Source organism: Dromaius novaehollandiae, chromosome 3 (genome assembly GCF_036370855.1).
Source record: "Dromaius novaehollandiae isolate bDroNov1 chromosome 3, bDroNov1.hap1, whole genome shotgun sequence".
Taxonomy (NCBI): Eukaryota; Metazoa; Chordata; class Aves; order Casuariiformes; family Dromaiidae; genus Dromaius; species Dromaius novaehollandiae.
The window spans coordinates 58010233-58028238 of NC_088100.1; the positions used below are offsets into that span (position 1 = coordinate 58010233).

The 18006-nt window shown below is 41.5% G+C and overlaps 1 protein-coding gene across 2 annotated transcripts in view; it reads left to right on the forward strand.

Moving 5' to 3' along the window:
• The first annotated feature begins 6955 nt into the window (after positions 1 to 6955).
• Positions 6956 to 18006, forward strand: part of NKAIN2 (sodium/potassium transporting ATPase interacting 2) — a 544824-nt gene continuing 533773 nt past the window's right edge. The window contains exon 1 of one of the 2 annotated variants that reach the window (XR_010388354.1): positions 6956 to 7431. Coding sequence is in view for 1 of the 2 variants with exons in the window: in XM_064508937.1 (XP_064365007.1) it covers positions 7378 to 7431 (54 nt within the window). In the remaining variant the exon portion in view is untranslated. The remainder of the gene's footprint in view (positions 7432 to 18006) is intronic. The other variant, XM_064508937.1, reaches the window with a different exon arrangement.

Genomic DNA, 18006 nt, shown 5'->3' on the forward strand with positions numbered 1-18006 from the left:
GATTTCTTTGCACCAACTTCCTCAGTTCTCTGGATGCTGGGAGAAGGAGCTGGCTGGAGTGCAGCTGCACCATGACACAGGCACCTGGGAGGGCAGGCCTATTTGCTTTGCTGGCTATAAATCTGTGCATCCACAGATGTCAGTAAGAACTGCTGCCACAGATTTCAGGTGTTCTGTGTATATATGAACACAGTGCCCTCTTTTGACGGGTTGCAGTCTGTAAAGAATATAAACATTTAGCTATGGCTGATACCTACGAAAGCACTTCCATCAGCTCAGATGGTAGCAAGATCTCTCCATAGGTGCAATATGAAGGTTCCTTTTTTATTTTTATTTTTTCCCATCATTTTGTTTCTCTTTTCCTTTTCCCCTAGGACTTTTTTCTCCATTTCTAGGACTGTAATCATGCTTCTGCCACAGCTTCATCATTAAAGAAAATAACTTTGTTTTCCAATTTCATGATTTTAGTTTCAATGATAATCAAAGTGTTTTCTTAAAACACAGCCATTCTTTTTCAGAAGTAAATAATTTAAAATACCTTTTTTTTAAAATGAGCTTCCAAATTTTTGTCTACTTCAGTGCAATCAACAAAAATTATAATAAATCAAAACTTCAGAAATGGAAAAAGTTTTTGACACTGGCTTATGGAAAAGACAACTTTCAAGGATATTAATACTAGAACATTTAAAAAATGCTGCTAATGGAAAAATATACATGATTCTATTGCAATGAAGCAAATGAAAAAAAAAGTAACAAAAATAATTTGACCTCCACCTTGGCCAATTTTAAAAGAAAAAGGAAATTCCAACTCTAGGAAGACGATTCCTCCTGTGTGTTTCTTTGCCCTAGGCAATATGAGCACACGCTCGTTTTTCTGATGAGGTACATGAGAAGCAGAATGTTTTAGTGACTTGCTTAAGGTTACACAAGTTTATAGGAGACAGATAAGGAAAATCTACTACTTGAATGACCAAAGTACCTAGCATATGGAGTGTTTCAAATCTCTATGCTCAGAGCAACCGAAACATAGGATCAATAATATTCATTTACCTATACAGTCCTTTAACGTCCACAAATGGGAAAACATCGACTAAAAATAAAGTAGTAATAGCATTATTAGCCTCTTTTTTTTCCAGATGGCCTAATAAAAGCATGGAATATTACAGTGATAATTAAGAAAAACATTGCACAAATGATGTCTACAGAGAGCAATGGTAAGTAAGCCTCCAGGATTTCAATTTTTTGTAACCCTGCCCCTGTGTGAAGCAACACAAGGAGACCCTCCTCTCCATTCCCTCCTTTTTCCTATTCATTCCACTGGACTGTGGAGCTTTCTAGAAAGTCTCAGAGCTGTTGCAACCTTGCTGTCTCTCCAGTTTGGGAGGAGAATATGTTCAGCAATGATTTGGTGTGCCGCCTTTGGCAGCAGGGAAGGTCAAAGATGCCCTTGGGCACTGCTCTGCTGATGGAGAGGCCTGTGCCAAGTCCCACTGCAGAAGGTCAGCTGGGGGCCATTTAAGACAGTTTCAGTACTTGGTCTCATGTTTAATGTACTGTTTTTGTCTACTAGCATTCCCAATGGCAGGTATGAGATGGCTAAATTGTCTACTTAGTCAGAGTGCTAGGGACACATCACTCCTTCAATCTAACAGCTTGCTGAGCTTCCCTATCCCGTTCTCTTCACATTTTGATAACTGGCTGGTCCTTTGCCTGCACACAGGAAGAGGTTAGAATGCTATTACTGGTACTTCATCTGCTCATTAGCATTAATAAAATCCCTTGGAAAATTCCTCAACTGGTTAGCATTGCTAGGTAAAATGATACATCACATTACTTACAAAATCCAGTCACTCAGAACCAAGAAACTGAATATGTTAAGTGAATGCATTATCCTTATTACTGTTATTATTGATATCTCATCTGAGGTATGGATGATGGATGATGTCAAATGAGGAAGGTAAATCTTATCCTTCTCACTGATACCACTTCACGGTAAAGTTGGCTGAGATTGGAAGTTCAGTTCCAGTAAACAAATAGCTCTGCACAGAGGGCAAAGAGAGCCTGTTTTTCTCTTGAGTAGCTGGAGTGCATGATGTGGCTCACCTCTCCAGCGTATGTTGGTAGGAATAATGGGTTTTTCAAATACGAACCAAGTACTTTTTCCACTTTGCAGCAGTAGCTGGGATGTATCACTAGGCTTCCCATTTCTGTCCTTCATTTCATTCATGAAATGATACCCCTTCTAATCTGCCTCCCCCCAGTTGTTGTCTGGTGGTTTTTACAAGTCTTAAATTCATGCCTGAAAGGGATAATATTGGTCTTCTTGTTCAGTTAAAACAAAGTTATTTTAAAAATGTACACATTTAAACCCATCTTAATGTTTCAAATATCATTATTTTCAGTAGAAATCGCTTCTTAGTTAAATGGCTTTCAGGCATCAGACTATTATATGACAGACGATTTTGTCACTATGCAAGATGTGAAACCTGTAATCAACTTGTTATGGCATTTCACAAAAGTATGTGACAGTAAAATAAGTAAACTGTCATTTGGGCAATCAAGTCTTGAAATCCTGCAAGAGGAAAAAAAAAAGTACCTGACACTCAATCTTCATGGTAGGGATGAGGTTCAAAAAAATAATTTAATACTGCTACAGTCTTACAGGTTTGAAAGCATTCTTACTGCAGTGTGCTTAAGCCTACAATAATTTTATATTATGTTTTAATCACATATTTTCCCTCTTAATTGATTTTGCCCAGATAATGTATGATATATGTATGTCACACAGTAATGTCTACTCTGTTAACAAACTGTTAGTTAAATTGGAACAATATTCCCCCTTTACTATTGATGACAATATTATCAATTACCAAACACTCTAAAACTTGTTTGATATTAGAATGGATATAGTAGACAGGAATTGACATTGATTTAGCAGCACTTGTGTCAGACTATATAGGCAGGATGCTGATGGATGAGAAGGGCAAGCTTGCAATTGGGTGAAATGTTTAGGATAAAATGTCGAGTAACTGCTGTTGTGCTCAGTTTAGCAGAGTTCACAAAAAAGTTTTATTACAGGAAAGGGATATACAACCCTATGGTTCATAAGCCACTTGTGTCCCTTCATACCACTTCATTTGGCCTGCAGCTTGTTCTTGGACATCCTTTTTTCTCCCCTGTGGCTGTGGGTTTGATGAAGTACCCTGACAGCTGCAGCCCTGCCTGCGCTCCCATCTTGCACAGGCACGACCCCAGATGGAGGGAAGGAACAGGCTAGGAACAGCCTTACAACGGATTTGTAAGTCCAGTCACATCACAGGGAAGGCACTGTGGGATACAGTCTTTCTGCCACTATAAGGTGTGTTCCCCACTCACCCAAATGGAGCAGACACCGCAGGTATAGAGGCAGCAATGATAAGCTCTTATAACTGGGAATGTAAAATGAATCTGTAGCCTCTTGTTTTCAGTCATTAGTGCTAGTCACTAACTTTGGAACTGAGCTCTTCACGGAGAAGAGTTGTAGAAATAAGAAGGAATAAAATTATATCTGTTTCTGACTACAAGAAGAGTGAAGGAAAACAGGAAAACAGGTTTTTATCTTTTTTCTACTTTGTGGCATCTTTGAGGTTATAAACCAACTAGTGAAACCACCAAAGTCTACAAGTTAATATTTTGCATAGAATAACCTTCAGCAAGGAGCGCTGTAGAGTCTAGCTTCTCAGAAAATTGGTTTTGATTTGGCAAAGTTATGAATATTTGAAAATTACTCACTGAGCACACACAACAGGCCTTTTGTTAAGTCTAAGTGTGAACCTACAAAACAATGTTACCGTATGTACGCAGCTGATATGCTGAAGATGCAGGGCCCCCAAACAGGCTCAAACTGGCCTGGAAAAGCCCTTGAGTGTTCGATCTAAAGACTGACGAACTCGGTTTTCCTGAGTCTCACCTAAAATCCTCAGGGAGCAGTCTAATATGGATTCAGGCTTAATGCTTTACTCCTTCCCTTGCCTACTCTCCTTAATCATATTATAACTTCTTCTTCAGCCAGCATATAATTTGCAGCTTCTCTAATTGCATAGAGCAAGCAAAGGCAAGCCTGCAGCAAGCCTCAGCTGCAATGGATCTGTTGGTGACCAGGTTACAGAGGGGAAGATTCTTCTTTGACAACTCAGCAACAGGTTATGTCTGAAGACTTTCCTGGAAAATCTAAATGGCATTGTTGTCAAAAAGATTCAACAGATTTAACCCAACTCTTTAAATCTCAGCTTTTGGGAATGTTCATGGCTAGAAGGATAGAGAGATTAGAACAGCAGCAGAGGGAAATAGCTAGAGATGCTAGTGCTGACCAGAGGCTCAACCAAAGGCCAAGGAGCAGAGCAGTTCACACAACTGACTTCCTTGACTTCATCTGCCTCCACTGAGGGCTTATTCTGCTCCTAAGTGGGCTCTTACCAAGCAGCTCTGCTCAAAGCAGAGGCAATGGTCAAAATGCAATCCATACCCATACGATACAGAGCAGCATTTAGTATTGTGGGATAGAGTGAAAAAGGATACAGAACTCATAGACCAAAAATGGGGGACAGAGGAGCACAAGGCAGTGCAAAGGAGGGACAGACTGAATAGCTACAAAGAAGTGACACAGAAAAAGGCAGCTAAGGTGGAAAGGTGAGGAGAAATGTAAGCCAAAGACCAGAAGGAACTGGACAGCAGAGGCAGAAGGAGACACAAACTACTTTGAAGATCCGCAGAAGGCAAGAAACCAAAGATTCCCATTAAGAAGCAGAGCTGTAGGAGAAGACACTAAGAAAGAGAAAAAGATCAGGGAGCTGTGGAAAACTACGGGAATCCATGGAGATCAAAGGTCCCTTTCTAGATGCTATTCCTTTTGGACTCTGTCACTACAGCCCACATTTTCATTAGCAAAACCCACCACCATAATAAACAACCTGCTGAGTTAGTGACACATGGATAGCACTAGCTTTAGCTTCCTCGCAGAGATCAAATGGGTATTATCTGTCCCTCCTCCTGTTAACTTCCCAGCTCTCTCAGATTGTCAGACACACTGTTCTTACCACTTTGCCAGTTTTAATAGGGAACAACTATTGCGCATTGTTTTTTGGCCACCCTGACTCCTCAGTAGAGCAGGATTCACCACATTAAAAGTGATTGGTACACAAACTGCTATAGAAGATGTAGCAGTGGCTCTACTTCACATATAAAGTTCAGATAATCATAATACCAGCTAATACTTGCACATCAATGTCATTTCTGTAAAATGCATGAATGGTATATTGAAGTCAAGAAAGACTATTTGAATCTGTGGGTACCTGAGCTATTCTCTGCCTCTTGTTGGACATCTCTGCTGCCCCTGTTGCCTCCTTAGGTCCTAAAGTGGATGTGTTTGCTGTGCTTGGAACTTTGCGTGACCAGTGATTTGGCAGGTCAATATTATTTCTGTTAGCAGAGGAACTGACAATCAGACGGATGTCCTTACGGAGCAGAGAACAACCAGTGTCACCTTTGTTTGGCGCCTGTGTTTTGCTCCCCTGTGGAGCGCTCATTATGTCATAAGGCATTTTAGGAGGCATAGCTGCTAATTTGACAGGCTGCCAGCTATTTTGACAAACCCGCTCTGAAAGTGAGAGACAAACTACTTGGGGTCCTAAGTTTCCAGAGAGCTTCCAGTTTCACAGAATATTTGCGGTGCAAGTGAACACCCATATTTGTTCAGAAAACCTAGTGATGCTCCTTCAGTTCATAATTGTTGATGTGACTGCTAAAACCACATCCATTAATGGGCAGCTTAGCAAAAGAGTGACCTGGTCTGAACAAAATGTCAAGACTGTTTCTGATGACTCAGCAAGTAAAAGGCTGACTGACACTCTGGAATTTGACATACCATTTCCCGCCAACTTTATTTATGTATTCTGGATGTTTTCCATACCAGAGGAAAGCTGGATGTATGACTAAATGCCAACGTACCTCATCGTGATGGAGATGAGCACCAGATTCCTCAAACCAATTAATATTTTTTGAATGTGTTCCTTCCCTGCCTTCACCCTGCTGCTCCTGGCCTCTGGCCTGGATCCCACCCAATTTTCCAAGCCGGTGTCTCCCGACTGACTCCCCAGCTTCGCCCTCTGCTTTGGCCGGGAGGGACACCGGGGCGAGGGCGGCGTGGGGCCCGCGTGTCGCTGCCTCGGCCGCCCTGGCCGTCTCGGGCCGCTCTCCCCGGCGCAGCCCGGAGCGGCGGCGGGCGCAGCCGAGGCCCCGGCGGAGGCAGAGCCGGCCGGGGCGGCCGCGCCGCTGGCTCTGCCCTGCGCCGCCCGTAGCGGCCCGGCAGGCGGCAGCAGAGAGATCCGCTCCGCGCCGCTCCGCCGCCCCGGGGCCGACGGGGCGGGGCGCGCTGCAGCCCCGCAGCTCTCGCTGCCCGGCCGGGACTGCGGGCAGCGCCGTGCCCCGTGCCCTGTGCCCCGTGCGCAGCGGCTGCGCGTGGGCGGCAGCGCTCCCTGCTCACCGCTACGTGCCCGGCCGGGGGACGGGGAGGGGGAGGTGTGTGCCGCGGTGCGGGGGAGCCCCGGGAGGGCAGGGAAGTGTTTTGCGGAGACAAAGGAGTCCGGGGCCGGCGGAGCCCCCCCATCGCCGCCTGCCCGGGCGCTCTGCGGGCTGCGCTGGAGCAAACAAAGCGGCAGCTGCTGCTGCTCGCCCGGCACCGAGCCTCAGGCACTGCCGGAGCCCGGCGTGCGGCCGCCCGGCATCCGCGGGGCCGCGGGAGCCGCGAGGAGAGGGGGTTTCCGCTGCTGCGGCTGCCTGAGACCTACCGGGAGCGAGAGGAGGAGGAGGAGGAGGAAGGAGGGTGGGGGAGCGCCTCTGCTGTGGGCAGGAGGGAAGCCGCTCTCCGAGCGTGAACTGAGCTCAGCACCGCCGCCTGCCTCGCCTCGCCTCCCCGTCCCTCCCTCCTTCCCTCCCCCCCTCCTTTCTTCCCTCTCTCCCTCCCTCCCTCTCTCCCTCCCTCCGCAGGCGGCTGCGAGCCCGGATGGTTTGCGAGCGGAGTTGAGGGGGCAAACTTTGCAGCCCAGATGCCTCTGGGGCTGCGCGGCAGAGCGCGGCTGCTCCTGCAGGCACCTGCCGCCGCCCTCGCCCCGGCGCTGCCGCCCTCCGCGGGGGCGGCCGGCCCCGCTGCCGGCGGCCGCCGAGGCGGCGGGCGCTGCGGCCGCGGCTAGGGCGGGCGGCGAGCGGCGGGCGCGCCCCCATGCGGGTCCCGGGCCGGGGCGCGCCGGCGGCGGCAGGCGGGAGCCGGGCGGCGGCCGGGCGGTGCTGCGCGGCCGCCTGAGCGGGCGCAGCGCGGGACGGCGGCGCGGGGTGCCGGGAGCCATGGGCTATTGCAGCGGGCGGTGCACGCTGGTGGCGGTGTGCGGCGCGCAGCTGGTGAGTGGCGGCGGGGGCGGCCGCGGAGCGGGGGGCGGCGGGCGGCTCCCCTGCCCCGGGGGGAGCCGGGGGCGGCAGCGCCTTGGGCGCGGGCGGGGAAAGGCGCGGTGTGTCGCGGTGGGGAGCCGCGTTACAGGTAGTTTCGCGGCAGCTTGGCCGGGGAGGCTGTGGCGGGCGCGCGGCGGAGTTAATAAACTCGGGCAGTGTTCCCCGGCGTTGGCTCAACTTGGTGCGCGGTTTCCTGTGGCAAGCTGACATTTAGGTAGCCGCATGTAAAGGAGGCACATGATTATTTTAAGGGCGATGAACAGCTTGCAAGCCGTTTGCCATACAGGTGTGTGCGCGTATAGTAGTTATGCCTGAGCCTTTATGCAGATGCTCTTTTTAATTTTTTTGCCTTTCAGACTTACTGGCCAGTGTGTATTAACGTTGCCTCGTTACATTGTTACAGAAGCAAAACGATTCTCTATATATACATACATAGATGTGTATATATATGTCTATATATCCATACATATAGGGGGCATGTGTCAGAACTTGTAAGCTCAGCTACCGGTGAAACTGTACTGAGTTTAAAAAGTATGCACTGAAATACAATAACAAAGAAACTGCCTAAAAATAGATATGCTTAGCAAGACCCTTAGACTGTGCAAATGTATTATGGTACTTGAAAGTCTCTGTGTCTAAAGTTAAGAAACTAAAGAAATGTCTTTTCCTGTAGTATGTGCATGGATTATTGTCATCAACGCAGATACATGATGTAGAGAATTCCTTTGGATTTTGATGCAGTGACACACAGCTGACGACCTGTCAGTGAAATATGCCCCATTTCTTATTTTCAGGAGATCAAGTGTGTATGTGCTGGCAGAACAGGTGCTGAAAGCACCTTTTTTAAGCAGTTAACCTTAGAGCAGGAAGGAAATAATTCATGTTACTCCATCCTTCTACCTCTTACTGAATAGTTTTGCTGAGAAAGTGTTAGCTGGTATCAATGGCAACCAGCTTTGTCGCCAATTCTTCTCCTGCAGACAGGTACTAAGAAGACTACAGAAGAAAAAAAAAAAGAAAAAAGGCAGTAGATTTCACTGACCAAAGTCAGTAAAACAGAATATAGAAAAAGCAAGGTGTGTTAGCAGATCAGAAATCCTAAATGCCTATTGTCTTTATATTAGTTGTAATCAACCTTTAATCTTTTGTGTTCTGGGAAGCATTTTATTTGTATATGCTGCTCTCCATGTGAATTGTCTGATTCTTTGTAGCTGGATATGTCTTTTCAGATGAGATTTATTCATGCGCACTGTCTAAAAAAAGAATCTTGAATAGAAGTAGTGAATCTTGAGTGGAATGGTAGGAATGTAACCTTTTCCAGCAATTTGGAAACATAAAATTAATCACTGAAGTTCTTCAGGTCCATTTAAGTTTCAAGCATACTTTTCATTTTCTGCTGCAATGGTAACAAAAATGATTTAAATTGTACCTTTTATGGGTAACAGGTTGATTTTTAAAATGAATCCAACAAACAGAAGATTATGAGGACTATGGAATATACTCAGATATTAAAATATTATTGTTTTGAAAGTCTGTGAAAGAAAACATATTTGCTAACTCATGGTGAAAAAAATATGCATACAAAACTCATGGTTAAAAACATTAACAGAAATACCCAAGAGGGATGTATCAGCAGGTGGATGAGTAAGTAAGCTGATATAGAATTGTCTTAAGCAGTACTGCAAGCTTTTTAAAAGTGGTTATGAACTACAATAAGTCAAATATATAAATATTTTTAGAAAGTAAATATTGTGTTCTGGCTTAGCTTAAGCAAACTTATAGTATTCTCATATCTTCATAAACTGAAAGCAAACCTGATAAATTTACTGAGCAAGAAGAGTTTCTTTATTGTGCTGGCAATAACACAAAACCTCTGAATCACACTTGGCCTATGTAATGACATTTAGATAGGTTCAATACTCATTTACATGAGGGAAAAAAAGCTGTTGGGAATGGAAAAATGCTCTTTTCTCACTTCACAAAAATTGTTTCTCATATTTCTTCATGTGCCATATACCATCAGATGGGAACAGGTCATGAGTTTTTCAGACTTAACTGTTTGAAGTAGGCCTTTGGTTGATCAGTTGTTACTACTTTTTAGGTAAAGGCTATGTAAAGGAATAAGTGCTTCAAGATTTATCCTATTTTTAGCAGCCATGTTAATTTTCAGATGCAAATCAAAAACAAAGGATGAAGAAGTCTTCTGGTCTGATGAGCTGGGGAAAAAAAATCATTTGTACGCTGATAATCTTACTTTAAAAATATATATATATTATTTTTAACATGAAGCTCTCTTATTACTAAAACCTTGATTTCAGTTTTAAAAAGGTCATGTATGAGGCCAAAAATATACTTCTGTTTGAGAAAAACAAGTTTGTAAAAAGAAAGGTTTTACCATTTTTAGGAAAATATTTTTTTCCATCTCTGCACATACTGGGTATGGTGATATAATTGGTCTTCGTAGACTTTGTACAATGAGTAGGATTGAGGTATACTTCAGATTATTGGAGAAGTTGGTGCATATCATGTATATAAATGATATGGATGTCCAGAAATGGACAAAAAAAAAAAAAAAAAAGGTGATTGTTTCAAATACTTATTCAGAGTAGAGCTACATCAATTTAGGAGAGCCCCTGCACAAGCAAAATTATTTTCATAATTGCATTTTAAATGCTCCTAGCTAAAGAAACATAACTGTATCATCAGATTATCAGAAAGCTCAAGGAATGTTTCTTTTCTCAAGGGCATACTGATCATTGCTCCCCAGCTTATTAACATACATACACCTTCCTATTTGTGCTCTCATTTGTACTATGGGAAACAACCTTTGACAGCTCATTTTCTTCTGTATTTTTAGCCAATGAGAAGATTTAACAAGTAAGAGCTAATTTTGCTAACATTAGGAACAAGACATTACTTTTTGTGTACAAAGTTAATTATCTTAAAATATTTTGTAATTCTTTAAGATACTCATTTCAGTCTCTCTTGTCCTTCTTCCTTCCCAAGAGAACTCTGGGCATAGGGTCGCTTCCTGCTCTTTTTTTGTTCTACATCAACAGTCCTGGTTGCACTGAAAGGAATCCTCTGATACTGCATTTCTTCCTTTACATTTCTTTCTTTTTGGGTGTCTCCTTTTCTATTAATAGCTTACATCAGTAATAGGAATATCCTGTTGCTTGGACTTTTTAATAGCAACAGCAGCAAACATGATGCTGCCATGATTGTTGTTGGTTTCAGTGCTCTCTGAAAGGCTTCAAGAGCCCCATGGAAACCAGTTAGAAACTTTTTCTGTGTCCTCTCTTGGTGCTAGAAGAAGGCTAGTAGTGGCAAAACAGAGAAAAAAGTAAGCTTGTCAACTTAGAAGCCATCCTCCCAAGTGTAATGATGAGAAAGGACAAGATTTCATAAGGAGACTTCAGGTCTTCAGAAATCATTGCTGTATTGTTTCTGCTCATCAGGCAAAGATTGCCATACTCCCAAGGCTAGTTAGATGACTAGTATTTCAGCCTTTGCAGTGTCTTCTCTCAGTTTCTGTCTGAATTTAGTTATATTGTTCTTCTTGTACTGTTTGCCTGTTGTCATCTCTTTTTTTTTCCCCTAAGTAGATTGTAATACAATTCAGATATTATAGCTAAGTATTAAAATTTGTATAAAATTTATAAACAAACTTCATATATATCAGGGCCCAGCTAGTGATCCTGGGGTATTCTGTGTGATACTCCAAAGCAGCCCTGTGTCATATAGGGTACAAACTCCCCGATTTCTGTAATGTGTAGATTTACAAAGTTTGCAATCTCTCCTTTCCTCACTAACACCCCACAGTTTGGGGCGTAAGCACCACATGACTCCGTCTCTGTGTGACCTCTTCCAGTTACAGCTCTGGCTGAAGCCACTGTCAAAGGTATGTCATCATACCTAACCAAAAGGAGAAAGGCACCCAGAATTGGTAGGTGCTTTTGATATTATACGCCCTAATTTTTATCTTTGCTTTTAGCTGATGGGAAAAATATTTAAACCTCTGACAACTTGTCTGGAAACACACTTGAGTTTCCACAAATGAATAGTATAATGTAACAGAAAACTCAAATACTTTTATTTCAGAAACTGTACCAGCTGAGGTATTTTCTATATTTATCTGTGATACCAATGTCCATAAACACACACTTAGATACCATGTTGCACTAAAGGCACATACCTGATTTGCTGCAAATAGTGTTGGAATTGTCCAATGCAGGAAATGAATTACAAACTGTAAAGTAATATCTGCTGCACGTATTTTGTGATTTTTGGGGATATTGTCAGAGGTGCCAGTAATCTACAGTGCACACAAACCATTCTTCACTCTTACATTAGATTCTCTTCAATTATTGCATGCATTATAAAACAATGATACTTCTAACTACTGAGAACAGAGCTTTGTTTCTTAGAGAACAAGACTGTCTTGGTGATCAGTCTTGTAAAATTTTGTTTTGCTTTTTTTAAATAGCAGATATTTTTATGCTCATTTTATCTGCCATGGGCAGAATATTTGTAGGACTTTTTGAACCATCTTTGCTTGCATTTTTTTCAGTGTTGTCAGGCTTTGTGGGCTGAGATTTTTCATGTTCAAAACTGAGGTCAATCACTTTGGGAATGGTCATCTTGTCAGGTTTTGGTCTATATCAGAAATCTACCTCACTAGTTTTGGCACAGTTTTATACCACAAATGTCATGGCTTGGGAAAAGCTCATGTTTTAACAGTTTGCAGATTGAATTGTCTCTAGACCTTCAGGGACTGGGGCTTGCCGGATTAGAGCTGAGGTCCCTCAAAGAGCAAAGTGAAGACATTCACAAACAATATGCCCCAGGATTAGCTACCCTACAGTTCTGCATTACAAAGATTCTTCTTCTCCTTTCTTCTTCTTTCTTTCTCCTTTCTTCTTCTTTCTTTCTCCTTTCATATAGGCTCTTATACCATGCTTATCACCATAATACTTTACAAACACCACACCAAGCCACATCACTAGTATACATAACATGTTTATTTTTTCCTTTTTCCTATGAGGAAGTGTTAGTGAAATTTTTGATGTCTGTTTCCACTTGCTGGGTTTTGGGAGTCTTATTTTGGGATTTTTTTTTTTTTTGGGGGGGGGGGGAGGGGGGTTAATTGCACTTCATTGTCATTGTTTCCAGTAGTTTCCAAAAGCTGCTTTAGGAGAGAAAGGTCTGTAATGGAAAATTTTGGTGACAGGTGCGTGTTCCTAAATTTTCTGCTAGCAAAAGTGGAATTAAAGAAATAGGCTTCACATGAAAAATGGAAAGTGATTTTGTTATTGCTCTTAGCTTGTAGGTCTGAAGATTTATCAAGCTAAGAAAAAAATAAAATTTTTTTTGAGTTTTGAATAGTGCTTATATTTCAGTCTTTGACATATTCTCAGTTTCAAAGGTAGGCAACTACTGGCATCTGTCTTCTTTAAAATTCTACTTTTTGCTTTGTTTCAATTTTGTTAGGAATGAAAGTGAAAGTGTTAGTTTCATTGTATCCAAAAACATTATGATCCCACTAGCTATGAAAAGGAAACAATCTAATGGATAGCAGACTTTGAAAATATGTATGTTTTTGAAAGCTATTGTATAATACTACAGAGTTGATTTCAAGGTGTTGCTGGGAATATATAAAATAAGGACTTGAGCATGAATTCAGAGAGCTAACATCTTTTGTTGCTATGAAAGAAATATGTAGCAAACTTTTTAGGTTATGTGATACCTTGGTAGAAAAGTAAACATTCTTTCTATTCTGTTCTTGAGATAAAATACCACAGATTCATAACCAAGCTGTTTATTTCTTGACAACTTGAAGTCAAAAATAGTGATGCATAAAAAAACGGGTATTGTCAGAGGTAACAGCCCATTATGTCATTTAATTGTAGTAGATTGACTTTCACTGTGATTGGTACAGTATGTTTTTTCCACAGAAGTGTAAATGAATAATGATGATTGAGAATAATGAATTATACACTTCAAAAAAAGCAGAGCGTGTTGTTTTAAGTTATAGGGGTAAAAAAAAAAAAGTTGGACCAGATGAATGAAGCTAAACTACCATAGAAATCAGTGAGTAAGTTTAAGGTTCAGTGTTCAGATACTCTGATGATGGGCAGAATGGAAGGGTTTAAATAGATTGGGAGTAGAAGAGGTATATAAACTACCTGAATATAGGGGCCTACAATATCTAGCTAAGTTAGACATCTGGTATAGTCATGAGGCAAACCTTTGGCAGTAAGAATTAATGTCATATTGACTGAGATTTGAGCTAGCAACTTGAATGATGAGCAGCAGAGTTTTTTGTTTGTTTTCTGTTTCTTTACAAAAAGCACTAAGTAAGCATTTTTTAAAAGACACTAAAAGCTCTCTATAGTCATCCTGTAGTCAGTGGAGGGGAATCTATTGTGTAGTCAACAGGTAGGAATATGCTCCACTGCTGAATGATTCAAAGCAGATGTGTACTGTTTTGAGTTGGCAGGGACTTACTGTCCTGGGCTGAGGTGTGGGAACATGTGCAACATGAGTGCAGCATATAAGGTTTGTAACAAATACTTGGTGATGTAGGTGTTTTTTTTCTAGGCAAGACTAAATTCTGTTGGGTCTTCTCAATGCCTTGGTGTTCCTGATGAGGAGATTTTAAGCATCCGTTAGACATGGGTCCAGTTTGACATCTAGTTTCAGCTGGGATGAAGATTTGAGACTGTGACAGTTCCCTGGGCTCAGAGGCTGGTTGGATTCAGCCAGTGTCTGCTCTGGAGGCTCTCATCAGCACCCAATGTATGGATATCCTCATACTCTCCAAATGCCTTTTTAGTCCCATGGCTCCAGTGAGCTGAAGAGATCATTCAAGGTGTACAATGCCAAAAGAGGTAGCTATAGCTAATGACATTTTATGAGAGAAGACGTATCCGTGGATTTCTCCAAGTTTTGCTTATGTTTTGAAGTTTAGATGACATTTAGCTGAGGATGACAAAAGTGAATATTTTCATATTTGGGTGGGTGTGAGGGTATTCACAGTCTGACTAATTCAGGATCTCTCTAGGCTTCTCTTTGGTCAGGAGAGGGACTTCTCCAGAGGGCAGGTCAGGGTGGGCAAGGTCCTTTAGAGCTATTTCTTAAGTAAAGTGGTCCTTCAGCTTAAGAAGGCATTTGGGGGTGGAGGGAGGGAGGAGGAAATCACAGACCCATCTTATGCAGTATTGCCACCCATAGTGCTTATTATTTACATTTTTCCCTCCTCTGGCATTTTTACTCATCATTTTACTGAGAACTTTTTGACATTAGGGGCAATCTTGATCCAAAGATTGACAAACACCTTTCCAAAACAGCATTTCTCACTTCACTAAGTATGTACCTTTAAATCCCCTGTGCTTTCCATTCTTCTATAACCACTCATTAATGTTAAAATCAAATTGATAAACAAAACTAATTTATGCTCACTTTATTTTGTAGGCCATTGTCTGTTGGCTTCCTACGGGGTGAGGAAGACAGGGACCGCTGTAAATAATGTGTGATCAGAAAGAAATACACTGAAAACATGAAAATTTTAGAGTATCAAATAGCTCATTGTCCTCCAAATTAATCCTCATTTATTGTTTTCATTACGATGAGTGAAAGGGAGGGACCACTGAGTGCTGTCTGACTTGTAAAGTAGAATGGACACAATGGTTGAAATGACATTTTCTTGTCACTGCAACAAATAACCATTTCACAGTTTGTTATTTAATCCTGTCTCCCCACACATATATGTACCAGCTGGATGGCATCTGAGAATTATCAATCTGTAACCCTCTGATAGAAATGACATTTAGAAGAAAAATTACTGATTTCTGTGTTCAGTAAAAAGTAAACATGCATATCTAATAGATCTATTCACCGCAGATCATACTTATGCATTTTTAATAAAAACTTGATTTTAATTCATACATAACTTATGAGAAATGTTTATCAGTTTAGGGCTCTGCTGATTCCTACTTACATGTTTACATATATCAGGATACCTTGAAAATGCCTTTCATTTGAAGCTCAGATTTATCTTTCATACACAAACTTGCTTCTCTGCTGTTCAAGTAATGATGCAATGTATATAAGAAATACTGATTATTATACTGATTGCTAAAATCAGTAAAAGTACTACTGATATAAATACATCTCAGATTTTTCTATGTGATTTGCAGTAACAGCTTTCTAACATCCTTTTTTTTTCCCTGATACTTTCACTGAGTAGGAATTTTAGGCTGTGTCTCTACTGAAAAAAATTGAACAAGTTACCAGTTACGTCAATGGGAATAGGAAAAGTCTATCATATTCCCATATTCATACCACAACAGATTGAGGTTTGGTTTCCTCATCCTCCTTTTCTCATGAAGAGAGTCTCATTAGCAGAGTTTTGTACAGAAGGCAGCATATGAAGTTAATTCTATTATTTCTGAGAAAAATGTCAAAATGATGATGTCTGTCATCCTTGTATCTCACATCACCTTTCAGAAGGCAAAAATGCAAGACCATTTGCAGATGGTGGGAGCGAGATTCACGCTGTCTCATTTAAGCGTGTAACATATAGGCTCTGAATCACCTTCTGGAGGTGGCAGCCTCTTTCCATTGACTCTGTAGGGAGCTTTGAGTTGGTGCCCGGTTAGGAATGTGAAGCTGCAGCCTCTCTTCTGTATGCACCGTTACTCACTTCATTTTATAGTTACGTCTACTTACCTTGGATGGTAGCTTCACCGCAGCTACTGAAGAACACAGCAATACTGTAGGATGGATTAAGAAGGGAGAAGAACATTAACTGTCCTACAGTGGCAGTTTAGTGAGGATAGGATAAAACACTGCTATTTAGAATTTAGGCAGAGTAAACAAGAGTGATGTATAACATTTCTCCCGGATGAATCGAAGTGATGTTGGAGGCCTAGAACAAGGGTCAGAGTTCTGCCCCTGTTCACCTAGAGTAACGTTTTTTCTCTATGAGTGATCTCACAGTAGTGCATGAAATCAGTTTACAGGACAAGAGAGTATTAAGAGATAGAAGGTCTTGAATCTGAGGTACTGACTGATATTTGTGTCAGAAAGCTTAACTGCCTTAGAAACTAAAGTAATTCCTTTCCAGGTGACTCACACCATGGGTCAATTTACTAATTAAGAAGTCCTTTAAACTTCTCTATAGAAGGACTACTAATTGCCCCTTAACAAGTATATTCTTCTCATTTGCAGATAAAAAGCTTTTGTGAGGATAGGAAGATAGATGCTACGATGTCTCTCTACAACAATGCATGGAGCTTTGAAAACCCATTCTCCAATACTGATACAAAATGTGAAGTTTGCAAATTTTTGCCATGACCAACAACAGCCCAGCATTTTCCATTATTCTCTGGTCACAGAAAGTTTCTGTGGCAGGCTGCTCTATTACAAAGCACTAAAACAAAAGGAGAAAAAAAGCCTGTTGTATATCATTACTGCCTTCACAAAGCCACAAATACATTATACTCAAGATACTGTTCATTGTGTACTTGAGCCACAAATGACAAAGGCGCTGTGAGTAACATTGAATATCAGGCAGTCATATGTCATTACATCACTATTCAAATTGGCAGAGCAAATGACAGTAAAACAAATGGAAACATTAGCAGTTAAGGGAACAGAAAAGAATAAGAGGCTAATAAAAAAAAAGAATTTAAAATATAGATGTTATTTTCTTCATTTGCTGTAAAGTTGATTTTCCCTTTTTTTTTTTTTTTTTTTTTTTTTTTTAAGTTCTTGGCCACTCCCACCTCATGTACTTTAGGCCAATTATCTTTTGCTTTCTTTGACACTAGTAGTAGTCATGAGCAGTGACAGCAGCTGGTAACAAGCCAGATGATGGCACTGGTAGTGTTAACATAAGACGTAGGCTTCAATGTATCCTGAAAAGAGAGTGCACTGTCTTGGATTTTATCAGGCTGGCTTTCCTGGGTGTGGAGCTGGCAGTAAATTTGGTACTTGCAGAGGGAAAATCGCAACAAACTGGAGCTGGATGCAGCACTCAGCAGTATACCTAGTAATGTCTGCTGCTGCTCCTGGCAGCCTCTCAGAATACTTAGAAGGGGCTGCTGTCTAGCACTTTTTGTTGTTGTTCTTTTTTTAAGGGGGGGGAATTACTTTTTTTTTGGTTTTCTTTTTTTTTTTTTTTTTTTTTTTACTGAAAGATATCACTCAGAATTAGGGACGTAATGGCAGGTACAGAAGAAAGTCGTTGGCCTCAACCGCTGGAATAGATGGTGTCTGTACTGCATAATGCTAAACTGTGCTTTTTCAGATGCATAATGAAAGTTATTTATGGACACTGATAAAGTGGTATCTGTTGTATAATATCACAGATAGGCATAAGGACAATAACAAAAGGCAGCTGGTTTAGTAAGCGCTATTTGCTGCAGAAATGTGCTGTTCTTTGCAAATTGAAATAAAAATGTGGGGGGGAATGTTGTGTTTTTTTGTGGTTCCTGCCATTGGCAATCATTCTTGCTTTAAAAT